We start from the raw sequence: 20,446 nt of genomic DNA, 5'->3' as shown, positions 1-20,446 counted from the left end.
TATATGAAATGCTTTATGCATAATATAACATTCCTTATTCACAGTTGGAAGGAGGTATGGTAGTTGGCATATGGAGGTTTGAAACACAGCTCATTTTCATTGCCAGAATTTATTTTTGTTATACTATCCCATGAAGTCTAAAAATAAAGATATGATTGTAAAATTATAATAACCTAGAATAAAGAGGATAAAATACTATTTGTGAGTCTGTGCCTTGTAAATATTTATCAGTGCTTAATTTGTACAATACATGCACAAAAACAAAAAAAATAATAAAAAGTATCATAATTGCAAGCTTGGATGATTAGAGCAGCTTGGGATTGCTGAAGGATTTAGGGTCTGAGCTTTTTTTTTTTTTTTTAATTTTATTGAAGTATAGTTGATTTACAATGCTGTGTTAATTTCTCCTGTACAGCAAAGTGATTCAGTTATACATATATATACATTCTTTTTCATACTCTTTTCCATTATGGTTTATCACAGGATATTGAATATCATTCCCTGTGCTATACAACAGGACCTTGTTGTTTATCCATTCTATGTATAATAGTTTACATCACATCTGCTAATCCCAAACTCCCACTCCATCTCTCCGCCCTCCCCCATCCCCCTTGGCAACCACAAGTCTCTTCTCTATGTCTGTGAGTCTGTTTCTGTTTCATGGATAAGTTCGTGTCATATTTTAGATTCCACATAAAAGTGATATCATATGGTATTTGTATTTCTCTTTCTGACTTACTTCACTTAGTGTGATAATCTCTACTTGCATTCATGTTGCTGCAAATGGCATTATTTCATTCTTTTTTATGGCTGAGTGATATTCCATTGTGTATATGTGTATGTACGTGTATGTGTGTATACACACACACACACACACACACACATAGGGTCTGAGCTTTTCACAGAAAGGCACCTGAATCGGAGACAGGAGTCTCCAAATTCTTTAGCACTCAGCAGGCTCCTCCTGTCAGTCTAGACTTTTGCTTCTAAGACACCAGGCTTTAAGAGTCACTGAGAAGCTGTTCCCCTGCCGAACAGACAGAAACACATAGCAAACATCATCCCATTTTTCTTGAGGGGTACTTGTGAATGTCCCAACATCAAGGCAGGAGAAACCCCACCGTTCAGAAGGATTCTGGTTCCGACAACAGCAGGCCATTAATTTGGAGACAGAGATCACTGTTACAACTGAATGCCAGAGGCGGGGAAAATGTCTAACTGCTGACACAGTCTCAGCTACTGGTGGCTAAAACCAGGCCACACAGATTTTGAGGAGGGAACAAGAGTTTGTCTGGGGAGACTAAGGGTGAGGGGCTGAGGAAAGGGAAACATGTGCATTGTGACCAGCAAGAACTTTCTGGTGAGCAGTATTTCTTACACTCAAATTGCTGTTTTATAGAGCCTGGCCATGAATGGAGCTGGTACATGAAAAAGCAGAGAAGCACCTGTGAAATAAAGCAAGAAGCTCTTTGACAGAAGGTGTTAAAGGAGCCTGGGGAGACATACTCGCTGACAGCTTGATGGATGCATAGGTGTGATGGTCCCTTCCTTCAACACTAATTGCAAAGTCATGGGCATTAAGGAACGCACACAAGATGGGTAATTATCACAAACATGATTTTCAAAGACTAGGAAGGATACGATCAGAGGAAAACCCTGAAGTGATCACAGCCACTGAGGATCATTATTCGTTTGCTGAAGCTAATGACAGGTTGGCTCTTAGAAACTAGTGGGGACGGGGCTTCTGGTGGGAAGAGAAGAGAGTATTCAGTTTCTTGTTAAGCAAAACCTGTCCCCCAGAAACAGCTAAAACGTCCTACTGCGGTTGAATTTAAGCTACAATACACAAATGTTTTATGATACGGTCCTTTTTCATGATACTACTGACTTGGAATGTGCTTGTGTTGGTTTAGAGTTTCATTTCTGCCCTTAGGTTGGCATACAGACTGTGCTTTTCAGTAAAATGGCAGCATTTGTCAAAGTGTGATTGTGAATTCTGTCCAGATGTGTTAAGCACAACTGTCCTTAGAGAGCCTACTCTGCGGGGTCAAGGGGACAAAGCCACCTTGCCCGAGGAGAGAGGAGACTTCTGAGGAAAGCGCTGTGGATAGCTATTCGAGTGGAAAGGCACTCAGGAGAGAGGAAGCAGATAAACAGGGAAGGAAAGACCCCCACACATGCTCGGCTGCTCGGAGATGAGTGCCAGAACCTAGCGTCCATTGGCATGCAGACATGGCAATCCTCAGGCTGGCCCTTGGCCTAGGGTCACGCTGTAGAGCAGGCTGGGAGTATCTCCCTGGCTCTTGATACTCCTCTCTGCCCTATTTTGAGACTCTCCCATTTTAGGCTTTCTGACTTGCTCTCCAAAGTGTTCTATGACCTGGGTCAAGAGGAGGACAAGGGGAACATTTGGAACAAACTCTTTCACACGGAGATGTGACCCAGCATGATTCCTTACCCCCACTCCTGCCCCCACTCTTACCTTTAAATTCTCACTGAAGTGAGCAAAAATGTGTTGGGGATCTAGGCAAATATGCAATACAGCCCCTTTATTCACCTGATCCCTAAAATGGATATCTGACTGTGATTGTTCTAGCTCAGACTCTCTTTGCCCTGCTCTGGTAAGAGAACCCCTTTATCCTGCAGAGAACCTATCATCCTTGCAGTTTGGTTGGAGCTGAAACCATCTGCCCCTCCTGACCACAGGGCTGGGCCTCCTGTGACCTAAACTGGCCAGACAGCATCCACCTCCCTCTTAGGCATAGTGCTTGAACGAAGGGAGGGCACAACAGAGAGCAAGACTTCAGGTACTAAACTAGCTATGGAAGCCAAAACTTGACCCCATGGGTAATCAGATTGGGAAGAGACGTTAGGATATACTGGAAAGAGACAAACACAGAGTTCTAATCTGAGAGCATCCAGGGGAGAAGACATATCGTCATGGTAGATATCCAGGCTGAAGAAATGAGACAAAAGTCTAGTTCTGTGAAATGGACTAGAAAGATCCAGAACCAATTTAGAAGCAAGCAGAGCCCAACGCTGAGCCCAGAATGTTAAAGCGGGGCTCCAGAAGTTTTCACTGCGAAGAGACAGTGTTTGTTATAGAGAATGAGGCAAGATTTAGCCTTGAGGTGGGAATTGAGGGGTCCTTTTAGGAGAAAATGATAATAGTGACTAGAAAGCCAGCTGGAAATGTCACTGCTACAATCTTGACACCTCCTTCAGTTCTATGTATGCCACTATTAGAACTGGATTTTGTTTTTAGCAAAGGGCTATTTCATTCCTTATAAGAAAATGTCCTATTAGTATATGGGCCATCATTTAAATGGTTATCAGCCATTTATACCTTAGTATGAATTTGCTTACATATTTCCTTCTTGAGAGTGGATTTTGATGGAGGCTGGAAGAAATTATTCATATAGCAGAGTCTTACTGAGAGGCTAAGGGCCAGGCACTGTGCTACACCCTAGGGATACAAATATGAAGCAAAGCACATGTGCTTCATCCCTGAAGAATTTTATAGCCCTCCAGATTGAAGGTTGAAAGGAAGCCACTAAAAAGAAAAAGATGTGCAACAGGGAACCTGGATACAGTATAGAGAAAGGTTTCATTTTCTAGTGTTTCCAAAGGACTCATTTCTCCATGGAAATCCCACAGATGATCCTCGCCATCTTCCCACAGCCGTTAGCCTCAACTCTTCAAGTAGCATCAGGGCTTCTTGTTCCATGCTTACTGTCAGGAGTAGAGATGCTGGGAAGATCATTTTGTCCAATAGCCTTTGACTTATTAACAAGGAAAACCAGGACCAAAGAGATAAAGCAACTGGAAGAAATTATGATGGGAGTTCATGACAAAAGTTCATGGGTTTCTCCAAACTTCTTGTCAACACCTTTTCACTGAACCTGCTGTATAAAAATAAATAAATAAATAAAATTTAAAAAAAAAGGGTGGTGATGGTGGGATGAATTGGGAGATTAGGATTGACATATATACACTGATATGTATAGAGTAGATAACTGATAAGAACCTGTTGTATAAAATAAATAAATAAATAAAATTTAAGATTGGAACCAATATGGTGGCGTAGAAGGACGTGCTCTCACTTCCTCTTGTGAGAACACCAGAATCACAACTAGCTGCTGGACAGTCATCGACAGGAAGACACTGGAACTCACCAAAAAAGATACCCACATCAAAAGACAAAGGAGAAGTCAAAATGAGATGGTAGGAGGGGCGCAATCACAGTAAAATCAAATGCCATAACTGCTGGGTAGGTGACTCACAGGCTGGAGAACACTTATACCACAGAAGTCCACCCACTGGAGTTAAGGTTCTGAGCCCCATGTCAGGCTTCCCAACCTGGGGGTCCGGCAAGGGGAGGAAAAATTCCTAGAGAATCAGACTTTGAAGGCTACTGGGATTTTATTGCAGGACTTTGACAGAACTGGGGGAAACAGAGACTCCACTCTTGCATGGCACACACAACGTAGTGTGCACATTAGGACCCAGGGGAAGGAGCAGTGACCACAGGGGAGATTGAACCAGGGAGACCTACCTGTTAGTGTTGGGGGGGTTCCTGCAGAGGTGGGGTGTGGCTATCGCTCACCATGGGGACAAGGACACTGACAGCAGAAGTTCTGGGAAGTACTCCTTGGTGTATGCCCTCCCAGAGTCCGCCATTAGCCCCAACAAAGAACCCAGGTAGGCTCCAGTGTTGGGTTGCCTCAGGCCCAACAAACAACAGGGAGGGAACCCAGCCCCACCCATCAGCAGTCAATCGGATTAAAGCATTACTGAGCTCTGCCCACCAGAGCAACAGTCAGCTTTACCCCCCACCAGAGCTTCCCATCAGGAAACTTGCATAAGCCTCTTAGATAGCCTCATCCACCAGAGGGCAGACAGCAGAAGCAAGAAGAACTACAATCCTGCAGCCTGTGGAACAAAAACCACATTCACAGAAAGAGAGACAAGATGAAAAGACAGAGGGCTATGTACCAGATGAAGGAATAAGATAAAACCCCAGAAAGGCAACTAAATGAAGTGGAGATAGGCAACCTTCCAGAAAAAGAATTCAGAATAATGATAGTGAAGATGATCCAGGACCTCGGAAAAAGAATGCAGGCAAAGATCGAGAAGATGCAAGAAATGTTTAACAAAGACTGAGAAGGATTAAAGAACAAACAAACAGAGATGAACAATACAATAACTGAAACGAAAACTACACTACAAGGAATCAATAACAGAATAACTGAGGCAGAAGAACGGATAAGTGACCTGGAAGACAGAATGGTGGAATTCACTGCTGCAGAACAGAATAAAGAAAAAACAATGAAAAGAAATGAAGACAGCCTAAGAGACCTCTGGGACAACATTAAACGCAACAACATTCGCATTATAGGGGTCCCAGAAGGAGAAGAGAGAGAGAAAGGACCCGAGAAAATATGTGAAGGGATTATAGTCGAAAACTTCCCTAACACGGGAAAGGAAAGAGCCACCCAAGTCCAGCAAGCACAGAGAGTCCCATAAGGATAACCCAAGGAGAAACATGCTGAGACACATAGTAATCAAACTAGCAAAAATTAAAGACAAAGAAAAATTATTAAAAGCAGCAAGGGAAAAACAAGAAATAACATACAAGGGAACTCCCATAAGGTTAACAGCTGATTTCTCAGCAGAAACTCTACAGGCCAGAAGGGAATGGCATGATATACTTAAAGTGATGAAAGGGAAGAACCTACAACCAAGATTACTCTACCCAGCAAGGATCTCATTCAGATTCAATGGAGAAATCAAAAGTATTACAGACAAGAAAAGCTGAGAGAATTCAGCACCACCAAACCAGCGCTACAACAAATGCTAAAGGAACGTCCCTAAGTGGGAAACACAAGGGAGGAAAAGTACTTACAAAAACAAACCCAAAACAATAAGAAAATGGTCATAGGAACATACATATCGATAATTACCTTAAACGTGAATGGATTAAATCCTGCAACCAAAAGACAGAGACTGGCTGAATGGATCAAAACACAAGAGCCATATATATGCTGTCTACAAGAGACCCACTTCAGACCTAGGGACACATACAGACTGAAAGTGAGGGGATGGAAAAAGATATTGCATGCAAATGGAAATCAAAAGAAAGCTGGAGTAGCTATACTCATATCAGATAAAATAGACTTTAAAATAAAGAATGTTACAACAGACAAGGAAGGACACTACATAATGATCAAGGGATCAATCCAAGAAGAAGATATAACAATTATAAATATATATGCACCCAACATAGGAGCACCTCAATACATAAGGCAACTGTTAACAGCTATAAAAGAGGAAATCAACAGTAACACAATAATAGTGGGGGACTTTAACACCTCACCTACACCAATGGACAGATCATCCAAAATGAAAATAAATAAGGAAACAGAATCTTTAAATGACACAATAGACCAGATATATTTAAATGATATTTATAAGACATTCCATCCAAAAACAGCAGATTACACTCTCTTCTCAAGTGCACATGGAACATTCTCCAGGATAGATCACATCTTGGGTCACAAATCAAGCCTCAGTAAATTTAAGAAAATTGAAATCATATCAAGCATCTTTTCTGACCACAATGCTATGAGATTAGAAATGAATTACAGGGGAAAAATCGTAGAAAACACAAATACATGGAAGCTAAACAATACGTTACTAAATAACCAAGAGATCACTGAATAAATCAAAGAGGAAATCAAAAAATACCTAGAGACAAATGACAATGAAAACACAATGATCCAAAACCTATGGGATGCAGCAAAAGCAGTTCTAAGAGGGAAGTTTATAGCTATACAAGCCTACCTCAAGAAACAAGAAAAATCTCAAGTAAACAAACTAACCTTACACCTAAAGGAACTAGAGGAAGAAGAACAAAAAAACCCCAAAGTTAGCAGAAGGAAAGAAATCATAAAGATCAGAGCAGAAATGAATGAAATAGAAACAAAGAAAACAATAGCAAAGATCAATAAAACTAAAAGCTGGTTCTTTGAGAAGATAAACAAAATTGATAAACCATTAGCCAGACTCATCAAGAAAAAGAGGGAGAGGAGGCAAATCAATAAAATTAGAAATGAAAAAGGAGAAGTTACAACAGACACCGCAGAAATACAAAGCATCCTAAGAGACTACTACAAGCAACTCTATGCCAATAAAATGACAACCTGGAAGAAATGGATAAATTCTTAGAAAGGCATAACCTTCCAAGACTGAACCAGGAAGAAACAGAAAATATGGACAAACCAATCACAAGTAATGTGAAGACAGTAAAGATTAAAAATCTTCCAAAAAAACAAAAGTCCAGGACCAGATGGCTCCACAGTTGAATTCTATCAAACATTTAGAGAAGAGTTAACAACCATCCTTCTCAAACACTTCCAAAAAATTGCAGAGGAAGGAACACTCCCAAGCTCATTCTATGAGGCCACCATCACCCTGATACCAAAACCAGAGAAAGATACTACAAAAAAAGAAAATTACAGACCAATGCCACTGATGAATATAGATGCAAAAATCCTCGACAAAATAGTAGCAAACAGAATCCAACAACACATTAAAAGGATCATACACCATGATCAAGTGGGATTTATCCCAGGGATGCAAGGATTCTTCAATATACGCAAATCAATCAATGTGATACACCATATTCACAAATTGAAGAATGAAAAGCATATGATCATCTCAATAGATGCAGCAAAAGCTTTTGACAAAATTCAACACCCATTTATGATAAAAACTCTCCAGAAAGTGGGAATAGAGGGAACCTACCTCAACAGAATAAAGCCCATATATGACAAACCCACAGCAAACATCATTCTCAGTGGTGAAAAATTGAAAGCACTTCCCCTAAGATCAGGAATGAGACAAGGATGTCCACTCTCACCACTATTATTCAACATAGTTCTGGAAGTCCTAGCCATGGCAATCAGAGAAGAAAAAGAAATAAAAGGAATACAAATTGGAAAAAAAGAAGTAAAACTGTCACTGTTTGCAGATGACATGATACTATACATAGAGAATCCTAAAGATGCCACCAGAAAACTACTAGAGCTAATCAATGAATTTGGTAAAGTTGCAGGATACAAAATTAATGCACAGAAATCTCTTGCATTCCTGTACACTAATGATAAAAAATCTGAAACAGAAATTATGGAAACACTCCCATTTACCATTGCAGTAAAAAGAATAAAATACCTAGGAATAAACCTACCTAGGGAGACAAAAGACCTGTATGCAGAAAACTATAAGACACTGATGAAAGAAATTAAAGATGGTATCAACAGATGGAGAGATATACCATGTTCTTGGATTGGAAGAATCAATATTGTGCAAGTGACTATATTCCCAAAGGAAACTACAGATTCATTGTAATCCCTTTCAAATTACCAATGACATTTTTTAAGGAACGAGAACAAATCATCTTAAAATTTGTATGGAGACACAAAAGACCCCGAATAGCCAAAGCAGTCTTGAGGGAAATAAACGGAGCTGGAGCAATCAGACTCCCTGACTTCAGACTATACTATAAAGTTACAGTAATCAAGACAAGATGGTACTGGCACAAAAACAGAAACATAGATCAATGGAACAAGATAGAAAGCCTAGAGATTAACCCATGCTCGTATGGTCAACTAATCTATGACAAAGGAGGCAAAGATATACAATGGAGAAAAGATAGTCTCTTCAATAAGTGGTGCTGGGAAAACTGGATAGCTACATGTGAAAGAATGAAATTAGAACACTCCATAACACCATACACAAAATTAAACTCAAAACAGATTCGAGACCTAAATGTAAGACCAGACACTATAAAACTCTTAGAGGAAAACATAGGAAGAACACTCTTTGACATAAATCACAGCAAGATCTTTTTTGATCCACCTCCTAGAGTAATGGAAATAAAAACAAAAATAAACAAATGGGACCTAATGAAACTTCAAAGCTTTTGCACAGCAAAGGAAACAATAAACAAGATGAAAAGACAACCCTCAGAATGGGAGAAAATATCTGCAAACGAATCAATGGACAAAGGATTAATCTCCAAAATATATAAACAGCTCATGCAGCTCAATATTAAAAAAACAAACAACCCAATCCAAAAATGGGCAGAAGACCTAAACAGACATTTCTCCAAAGCAGACATACAGATGGCCAAGGAGCCCATGAAAAGCTGCTCAACATCACCAATTATTAGAGAAACACAAATCAAAACTACACTGAGGTATCACCTCACACCAGTTAGAATGGGCATCATCAGAAAATCTACAAACAACAAATGCTGGAGAGGGTGTGGAGAAAAGGGAACCCTCTTGCACTGTTGGTGGGAATGTAAATTGATACAGCCACTATGGAGAACAGTATGGAAGTTCCTTAAAAAACTAAAAATAGAATTACCATATGATCCAACAACCCCACTACTGGGCATATACCCAGAGAAAACCGTAATTCAAAAAGACACATGCACCCCAATGTTCATTGCAGCACTATTTACAATAGCCAGGTCACGGAAGCAACCTAAATGCCCATAGACAGACGAATGGATAAAGAAGTTGTGGTACATATATACAATGGACTATTACTCAGCCATAAAAATGAACGAAATTGAGTCATTTGTTGAAACGTGGATGGATCTAGAGACTGTCATACAGAGTGAAGTCAGAAAGAGAAAAACAAATATCATATATTAACGCATGTATGTGGAACCTAGAAAAATGGTACAGATGAACCGGTTTTCAGGGCAGAAGTTGAGACACAGATGTAGAGAACAAACGTATGGACACCAAGGGGGGAAAACTGCGGTGGGTTGGGGCTGGTGGAGTGCTGAATTGGGCGACTGGGATTGACATGTATACACTGATGTGTATAAAATTGATCACTAATAAGAACTTGCACTATAAAAAATCAAACAAACAAAAAAACAACTAATACCAAACTTTCTTTGGGTTATTTGTATGGAAATATGGTAATATAAATATTTCAGACATTACATGAAATTTCTAAAAATCTTATATGTTATGGTATAATGTTGTAAGTCATAATTCTAGTTATTACTTTAAAATGTATATCTCAGAAATAACTAAATTTCCTTGTCAATTCCATTATTACGAACTTTCATCAAATCTTTAACCATGGTCATTTTTAAGTCTTTTGTCATTTACAGACAGCTCTGGGTGTACTCTGACGCTTTTGCAAAAATGTTCCTATAAAAGGGTTTCACCTTCAAGGAATTCATGGAAAAGACTGACAAGTACAGGTTTCTGGTAACTGACTATACTGCTGAAATGAATGAATAAGCATTTTCAGAACTCTAATGGAAAACTGATGAATTCATAAAAGTACTAAGAAAAGATCAAGATGAAAAAAAATTAATTACATGGGACTGAGTGAAGTGATGCAGATGATTATAATTTTTGTGACTTTCTCTTTGAATAAAAAAATATCCCACAAGGACTCAGAGGCAAAAAGTATACAAATCAATTTTCACTGCAAAGTAAAGGAGCTGTTACAGTGGAGGATTACTGGACTGAATGTCAATATTATGACATAGTATGAGTGTGTTTCGTGTTTGGTAATTGCAATCATTGTTGCTTTTGTTGTGGTCATCCATTTACAATGCTTGGTGTCAGTTTATTTATCTCTTGTAAAAAATAAAATACAGTGTGTGTGTGTGTGTGTGTGTGTGTATGTAAAAATTAAAAAAAAATTAAAAATTTTAAAAAAAAAGGAAAGAAGAAAAGTCTGAAGTCAATAATCTAATCTTCAACCTCAAACTATGAAAAGAAGAGCAAATTAAACCCAAAGCAAGAAAAGGGAAATGATAAAAATTAGAGTAGATATCAATAAAACTGAAAACAGAAAAACAGAGAAAACAAATGAAAGGAAAATCTGGTTCTTTGCAAATATCAATAAAAATGATAAACTCCTAGAAAGACTGATAAACAAAAAGAGAGAAGACACAGATTACCAAATATCAAGAATGAAAGACAGCATAATGAGGAAATGCTATGAACATAAATACAACAACTTAAATGAAAGGACCAATTCTTTGAAAACCACAAACTTCCAAATGTCATCTGACATGAATAGATAACTTGAATAATCTCATAACTATTAAAGAAATTATATTCTTAGATATAATTCTTCAGACAAAAGAAAAAACTTCAGGCCCAGATGGTTTCACTTGCGAATTCTACCAAACATTTAAAGAATAAATAACATCAATTCTACACATCTCTTCCAGAAAAAAGAAGAGAAGGGAATACTTCCCAAATTATATTTTTCACATCTTTATTGGAGTATAATTGCTTTACAACGTTGTGTTGCTTTCTGCTGTATAACAAAGTGAATCAGCTATATGTATAGATATATCCCCATATCCCCTCCCTCTTACATCTCCCTCCCACTCTCCCTATCCTACCCATCTAGGTGGTCACAAGGCACCAAGCTGATCTCCCTCTGGAATGCAGCTGCTTCCCACTAGCTATCTATTTTACATTTGGTAGTGTATATATGTCAATGCTATTCTCTCACTGCATCCCAGCTTACCTTCCTGCTCCCCGTGTCCTCAAGTCCATTCTCTACGTCTGCATCTTTATTCCTGTCCTGCCCCTAGGTTCTTCAGAAGCTTTTTTTTTTTTTTAGGTTCCATATATATGTTTTAGCATATGGTATTTGTTTTTCTCTTTCTGACTTACTTCACTCTGTATGACAGACTCTAGGTCCATCCACCTCACTACAAACAACTCAATTTCATTTCTTTTTATGGCTGAGTAATATTCCACTGTATATAAGTGCCACAACTTCTTTATCCATTCATCTGTCAATGGACACTTAGTTGCTTCCATGTCCTGGCTATTGTAAATAGAGCTGCAATGAACACTGTGGTACATGACTTTTTTTTTTTTTAACATCTTTATTGGAGTATAATTGCTTTACAATGGTGTGTCAGTTTCTGCTTTACAACAAAGTGAATCAGCTATACATATACATATGTTCCCATATCTCTTCCCTCTTGCGTCTCCCTCCCTCCCACCCTCCCTATCACACCCCTCTAGGTGGTCACAAACCACTGAGCTGATCTCCCTGTGCTATGTGGCTGCCTCCCACTAGCTATCTATTTTACGTTTGGTAGTGTATATATGTCCATGCCACTCTCTCACTTTGTCACAGCTTACCTTCCCCCTCCCCATATCCTCAAGTCCATTCTCTAGTAGGTCTGTGTCTTTATTCCCGTCTTACTCCTAGGTTCTTCATGACCTTTTTTTTTTCTTCTTAGATTCCATATATACGTGTTAGCATACGGTATTTGTTTTTCTATTTCTGACTTACTTCACTCTGTATGACAGACCCTAGGTCCATCCACCTCACTACAAATATCTCAATTTCGTTTCTTTTTATGGCTGACTCTTTTTGAATTATGGTTTCCTCGGGGTATATGCCCAGTAGTGGGGTTGCTGGGTCATATGGAGTTCTATTTTTAGTTTTTTAAGGAACCTCCACACTGTTCTCCATAGTGGCTGTATCAATTTACATTCCCACCAACAGTGCAAGAGTGTTCCCTTTTCTCCACACCCTCTCCAGCATTTATTGTTTGTAGATTTCTTGATGATAGCCACTCTCACCGGTGTGAGGTGATACCTCATTGTACTTTTGATTTGTATTTCTCTAATGATTAGTGATGTTGAGCATCCTTTCATGTGTTTGTTCACAATCTGTATATCTTCTTTGGAGAAATGTCTATTTAGGTCTTCTGTGCATTTTTGGATTGGGTTGTTCAATTTTTTGATATTGAGCTGCATGAGCTGCTTGTATATTTTGGAGATTAATCCTTCGTCAGTTGCTTCATTTACAAATATTTTCTCCCATTCTGATGGTCGTCTTTTCGTCTTCTTTATGATTTCGTTTGCTGTTCAAAAGCTTTTAAGTTTCATTAGGTCCCATTTGTTTATTTTTGTTTTTATTTCCATTTCTCTAGGGGGTGGATCAAAAAGGATCTTGCTGTGATTTATGTCATAGAGTGTTCTGTCTATGTTTTCCATTAAGAGTTTTATAGTGTCTGGCCTTACATTTAGGTCTTTAATACCTTTTGAGTTTATTTTTTTATACAGTGTTAGGGAGTGTTCTAATTTCATTCTTTCACATGTAGCTGTCCAGTTTTCCCAGCACCATTTGTTGAAGAGACTGTCTTTCCACCATTGTATAGTTTAGATCTATCCTGGAGAATGTTCCATGAGCACCTGAGAAGAAAGAGTATTCTGTTGTTTTTGGATGGAATGTCCTGTAAATATCAAGTAAGTCCATCTTCTTTAATGTATAATTTAAAGCTTGTGTTTCCTTATTTATTTTCATTTTGGATGATCTGTCCATTGGTGAAACTGGGGTGTTAAAGTCCCCTACTATCATTGTGTTACTGTCGATTTCCCCTTTTATGGCTGTTGGCATCTGCCTTATGTATTGCGGTGCTCCTATGCTGGGTGCACAAATATTTACAATTCTTCTTCTTGGATTGATCCCTTGATCATTATGTAGTGTCCTTCTTTGTCTCTTGTAATAGTCTTTGTTTTAAAGTCTATTTTGTCTGATATGAGAATTGCTACTCCAGCTTTCTTTTGATTTCCAGTTGCATGGAATATCTTTTTCCGTCCCCTCACTTTCAGTCTGTATATATCCCTAGGTCTGAAGTGGGTCTCTTGTAGACAGCCTATATATGGGTCTTGTTTTTGTATCCATTCAGCCAGTCTATGTCTTTTGGTTGGAGCATTTAATCCATTTACCTTTAAGGTAGTTATCAATATGTATGTTCCTATTACTGTTTTCTTAATTGTTTCAGGTTTGTTATTGTAGGTCTTTTCCTTCTCTTGTGTTTCTTGCCTAGAGAAGTTCCTTTAGCATTTGTTGCAAAGCTGGTTTGGTGGTGCTGAATTCTCTTAGCTTTTGCTTGTCTGTAAAGGTTTTAATTTCTCTGTCGAATCTGAATGAGATCCTTGCTGGGTAGAGTAATCTTGGTTGTAGGTTTTTCCCTTTCATCACTTTAAATATGTCCTGCCACTCCTTTCTGGCTTGCAGAGTTTCTGCTGAAAGATCAGCTGTTAACCTTATGGGGATTCCCTTGTATATTATTTTTTGATTTTCCCTTGCTGCTTTTAATATTTTTATTTTGTATTTAATTTTTGATAGTTTTATTAATATGTGTCTTGGCATGTCTCTCCTTGGATTTATCCTGTATAGGACTCTCTGCGCTTTCTAGAGGTGATTGACTATTTCTTTTCCCATGTTAGGGAAGTTTTCAACTATAATCTCTTCAAATATTTTCTCAGTTCCTTTCTTTTTCTCTTCTTCTTCTGGGACCCCTATAATTCAAATGTTGGTGCATTTAATGTTGTTCCAGAGGTCTCTGAGACTGTCCTCAATTCTTTTCATTCTTTTTTCTTTATTCTGCTCTGCTGTAGTTATTTCCTCTATTTTATCTTCCAGGTCACTTATCCGTTCTTCTGCCTCAGTTATTCTGCTATTGATTCCTTCTAGAGAATTTTTAATTTCATTTATTTTGTTGTTCATCATTGTTTGCTCTTTAGTTCTTCTAGGTCCTTGTTAAATGTTTCTTGTATTTTCTCCATTCTATTTCCAAGATTTTGGATCATCTTTACTATCATTACTCTGAATTCTTTTTCAGGTAGACTGCCTATTTCCTCTTCATTTCTTTGGTCTGGTGGGTTTTTACCTTGCTCCTTCATCTGCTGCATATTTCTCTGTCTTCTCATTTTGTTTAACTTACTGTGTTTGGGGTCTCCTTTTTGCAGGCTGCAGGTTCGTAGTTCCCGTTGTTTTTGGTGTCTGCCCCCAGTGGCTAAGGTTGTTTCAGTGGGTTGTGTAGGCTTCCTGGTGGAGGGGACTGGTGCCTGTGTTCTGGTGGATGAGGCTGGATCTTGTCTTTCTGGCAGGCTGGGCCACGTCTAGTGGTGTGTTTTGGGGTGTCTGTGAACTTAGTATGATTTTAGGCAGCCTCTCTGCTAATGGGTGGGGTTGTGTTCCTGTCTTGCTAGTTGTTTGGCATGGGGCGTCCAGTACTGGAGCTTGCTGGCCATTGGGTGGTGCAAGCTTTGAGACAGAGATCTCTGGGAGAGCTCTCGCCGACTGATATTATGTGGGGCCAGGAGGTCTCTGGTGGTCCAGTGTCCTGAACTCGGCTCTCCCACCTCAGAGGCTCAGGCCTGACACCAGGCCGGAGTACCAAGACCCTGTCAGCCACACAGCTAGTTCAGAGAACCAGCCAGTGAAATGGAGTGGACAGTCGTACTGGAAGGAGAAGGCGCCCCCCGGGAGGAGGATGGTGCGGCAGGTGCCCCTGTTTCCCCAAATTATTTAAAAAAGCCACTCTCATTCTCATACCAAAACCAGAAAAAGACAGTACAAAAATATTTTATAAAAGAACACTACAGACCAACATCCATCATAAACATAGATGCAAAAATCCTCAACAAAATATTAGCAAATAAGCTTTGCAATATATAAGGATAATATGCCAGAATGAAGTGGAGTTTATCCCAGGAATATGAGCCTGCTTCAGTATTTAAAAATCAATGTAATCCACCACATCAACAGGCTAAAGCCAAAAAAAAAAATCTTATCAATAGATGCAGGAAAAAAGCATTTGACAAATTTAACATTGTCATGATAAATATATATCACCAAACTAAGAATGGAAAGTAAATTTCTCAACATGATAAAAGGTAGCGACAAAAACTCTACAGTTAAGATCATACTAATGGTGAAAGATTAACTGCTTTATTCTGAAGATCGGGGACAAGGCAAGGCTGTCCACTCTTACTGATCCTATCAACATCATAACGAAGTCCTGCACAGTGCAATAAAACACAAAAATGAAGTTAAAAGTATACAGACTGGAAAGGGGTCAAACTGTCTCCATTTGCAAATGACATAATTGTCTATGTAGATAACTTCAAGAAATCTACCAAAAAAAGAACTCCTAAGAATTAATAAGTGAGTTTTAGCAAGATCATAGAATACAAGGTCAACACACAAGTATCAATATTTCATATTGGCACTGTACAAATGGAAACCAAAAAAATTTTTAAATACCATTTACAATAGCTACAAAAAAAGAAAATATTTTGGTATAAATCTAACAAAACGTGTACAGGATCTGTATGGTTCTTTTAAAAAAATCAAAGAAAATCTAAATACATGAACTACATTCATGGTTCATGGGTTGGAAGATTCAACATAGAAAAAAATGTTGATTCTATTCAAATTCACCTATAGATGTGTATTGGGGGTCCCCAAGGCCACCCCCAGGTACAATGATTCCTAGGATGACTCACAGGACTCAGCACATAGTCACACTCATGGCTATGATTTATTATAGCAAAATATACAAAGCAAAGAGAAAAGGAGCATGGGCAAAAATTGGTGAAAACCGGAAGCCAGCTTCCAAGAGTCCTATTCCCGCAGAGTCTCTCAGGATGCAGTTAATTCCTCCAGCAATAAGATGGAACAATACGTGTAAAGTGTTGTGTAACAGGGAAGCTCATTAATGACTCAGTGCTTAACATTTTACTGGGAGCTGGTCACATAAACACTCTGCCTAACATGGACCAAAATTCCAGACTCGCAGAAGGAAAGCAGGTGTTCAGAATAAACCATATTGTTTGCACAAAGAGTTTAGGCACAGTTATCATTAGGGGGGAATTTTACAGCAGTGTAGGGAACTGCTTACCAATCAAGTTCCCAGATGCTAGCCAAAGGGCAACCTTGCAAACAGGCCTTTCTAAGGCTAGCAGCATCATGCCTGTTATGTTAACTCTTTTCTGCACAAGATGTAATTCAATTCCAATCAAACCCTCAGCAGGATTTTTTAGTAGATATAGACAAACTGATTCTAAAATTTGTCTAGAAAGGCTAAGACACTAGAATAGCTAAAACAATTTTGAAAAAAAAGACAGAATAGAGTTGGAAGAATCATGTCACCTCGTTTTAAGACTTACTATAAAACTATAGAAATAAAGGCTGCGATACTGGCAAAGGGATAGACACAGATCAATGAAACAGCATATAAAAATAAGTATAGAAATAGACCCACACAAATAAGGCAAACAGATTTTTGGCAAAGGTGCAAAAGCAATTTAGTGGAGAAAGTATATTTTTCCACAAATGGTATTAGAACAATTAGACATCCATATGCAAAACAATGAAACTTGACTTCAAAACCCGTATACCTTATACAAAAATTAACTCAAAATGGATTATAGATTTAATGTTAAAGCTATAAAACTTTTAGATAAAATATGGGAGAAAATATTCATGACCTAGGTTTAAGCAGAGTTCTTAGACATGACACAAAAATTGCAATCCATAAAGAAAACATTGAAAAACTGGACTATCAAAATTAGAAATTTTTGCTCTGTGAAAGACACAGATAATAGAATCAAAAGACTACAGACTGGTAGGATATATTTGTAAATCACACATCCAACAAAGGATTTGTATCCAGAACATGTAAAGAACTCTCATAACTTGACACAAAGAAAATAAACTACCCAATTTAAAACTGGGCAAAAGACACAGACACTTCATCAAAGAGGATATACAGATGACAAGTATGATGTTCAACATCATTGGCAAATGCAAATTAGAACTATGGTGAGATTCCTCTACACATCTATATGGCTAAAGTTTAAAAAAAAAAAAAAAAAACCCAGTGCTGACCAGGAATGCAGAGCAACTAGAACTCTCATACATTGCAGGTGAGAGTGCAAGATGATACGGTCACTCTGTAGCACTTTCTCATTAAGTTAAACATACATTTATCATATGACACAGCAATCCCACTCCTGGGTATTGATGTTAGGAATGAAAACTTATACTCACATAAAACCCTGTAAATTAATGTTTATAGATGTTCTTTTCACAGTCTCAGAAACTGGAAACAACCCAAATGGCCTTCAATGGGTGAAGGGTTAAACAAACCTTGGTACATCCATACCATGGAATACTACTCAGCAATAAAAAGGAATGAACTATTGATACACACAACTTGGACAGATCTCAAGGGAATTATGGTGAGTGATAAAAGTCAATCCCAAAATGTTACAAAGGACAAAAAGAGAAAAACAAATACCGTATGCTAACACATATATATGGAATCTTAAAAAAAAAATGGTTCTGAAGAACCTAGGGGCAGGACAGGAATAAAGATGCAGACGTAGAGAATGGACTTGAGGACACGGGGAGGGGGAAGGGTAAGCTGAGACGAAGTGAGAGAGCGGCATTGACATATATACACTACCAAATGTAAAACAGATAACTAGTGGGAAGCAGCTGCATCGCACAGGGAGATCAGCTCAGTGCTTTGTGACCACCTAGAGGGGTGGGATAGGGAGGGTGGGAGGGAGATGCAAGAGGGAGGGGATATGGGGATATATGTATACATATAGCTGATTCACTTTGTTATACAGCAGCAACTAACACAACAATGTAAAGCAATTATACTCCAATAAAGATGTTAAAAAAAAAAAGCGGGGGATAATAAACACACACAAATGTTAACACTGTTTGTAGGTTGTGGGATCATAAGTAATTATAATTTCTTACTTTGCTATAATAAATGGGAATTTTGTGCAATAAAAATAATAACAAAAGCTTTTTTAAAAAAAGATTCAGTTCATCATTCCAGCTGCTAGAGATATTTTATCTGTTATCCATTTATTTCCTATCCCTACTCCCAGTTTCATGCCATCTGTGAATTTGATGAGATGATCTTCTCTGTTCTCATCTACATCACTTATAGAAATATTGATCAGAACAAAGTCCACTGGCAGTCTACTAGAAATCTCTTTCTTGCTTGGTAATGATCAGCAATCTTTGTGATCAATTTTACTTATTTAAGATTTACTCAAATTCTACTCTTATCTAATTTACTATTTTGCATCATTTCCGTAAGATGACATTTTCATGCTTTGCTGATGTTCAAATATACCATGTCTACCACATTTCCCTGGTCTGTCACTCCAAAGTGAGCCTGAACCATTACTCTGGTACTTAAAGGATATTAAACTATATTACATTTTCTTCCCAATTATATAGTAAGACTCTGCTGGGCATATACTATGCCTTATATTTCCTTGCAAACTCCACAGCAATCCTTTCAATTCCATTCATTCAACAAATATTTATTGACACCTACTACGTCCAGGTACTATTCTGGGCTATCCTTTGTTAGTATAAAATGATAATTAAGTATTCATAACAATATTCCCTCAACATCCAACCCTCAACAAACAGCCATCTGCCCTGTTTGGGGCTACAATGTCCTTCCTATTACCCATCCCATCCAAAGCTTGAAAGACTTTGTCACTAACCCCTATCCAAATCACAAGATATACTTTTACAGGATTTTGAGAATGATTAAACTGCCATACCATCATTGCCTTTTCTAGAAATATCTCTCCTTCCACTGGGTTCTCCGAGTGTCTTATTAATAACATTCTTATAGTACTTAGTATATTCTACTTTGTATTGTTCTTATCTGCCTGCTTGTCTTATCTTGTCCCCTAGGTCATAAGCTCCTTGAGGGCAGGAATCATGGCTTATTCAGCTCTGTAGACCCAGTAAATTTTTACTATGTTTGGGACCTGGCAATGCTGAATGAATAATTGATAAAGAGAACAGCAGCCCCTTAAGGCAGCAGTTGTTAGGCTTACCTGCACCTCCACCAACCAGTCCACGAGAATGGCCCTCATGTCACTGTTGATATCAGTCTGCCTGGTCATGTATTTTTTAAGTATGAACTTTTCCTGGCAGCAAGAATAAAGAAGTGTTAACAAATAAACTCTTCTTGTAGTTCAAAAATTGTAACTTGGGAAAAAATATTTGCAACTAATATCTCAGAAAAAAATTGTAACCTAACATAAGTAATTTCCTCAGGGTTCTAAATCATTATTTTCAGCTGGTATCAGATAGGGGCAGAGCAAAGTATCCTTTTCCAGACAAGTTTCAGTTATCCTTAGGAAATGGACACACATGATATTTAAGTGTCAGGGTGGATATTGAGGAGCCCAGGAGAATATGGAATATGGGCAGGAAGACACCTATGACTATAGATGAATACCAAAGAGATTCTGCCCCTTCTTTGCAATTCAGTCTAAAGCACAATACCAGGCTGTGTAGAGGAGTCCTTCTCAAACTTTAACATGCATATGTGAAAGATACTTGGGGATCTTTAAAATTCACATTCTAATTTAGAAGGTCTGAGGTGAGGCTAGGTTTCTGCATTTCTTTCTTTTTTTTTTGAATTTTATTTTGTTTATTTTTTTATACAGCAGGTTCTTATTAGTTATTGATTTTATACATATAAGTGTATATACGTCAATCCCAATCTCCCATAAGACCC

At 38.2% G+C, this 20,446-nt stretch overlaps 1 protein-coding gene across 1 annotated transcript in view; it reads right to left on the bottom strand.

Moving 5' to 3' along the window:
- Nucleotides 1-577: 577 nt before the first annotated feature.
- The window catches only part of LOC309651914 (G2/mitotic-specific cyclin-B3-like), a 42,872-nt gene continuing 23,003 nt past the window's right edge, over nucleotides 578-20,446 (bottom strand). The window contains 2 exon segments of the mRNA XM_082445128.1: nucleotides 578-3,905; nucleotides 19,758-19,850. Coding sequence (XP_082301254.1) covers nucleotides 3,894-3,905; nucleotides 19,758-19,850 — 105 coding nt within the window. The 3' untranslated portion in view covers nucleotides 578-3,893.

This window comes from Balaenoptera physalus (genome assembly GCF_965194825.1).
Source record: "Balaenoptera physalus genome assembly, chromosome: X".
Classification (NCBI taxonomy): domain Eukaryota; kingdom Metazoa; phylum Chordata; class Mammalia; order Artiodactyla; family Balaenopteridae; genus Balaenoptera; species Balaenoptera physalus.
Note: the sequence above shows the minus strand (reverse complement) of the source record. Positions and strands in the feature narration are given on the sequence as shown.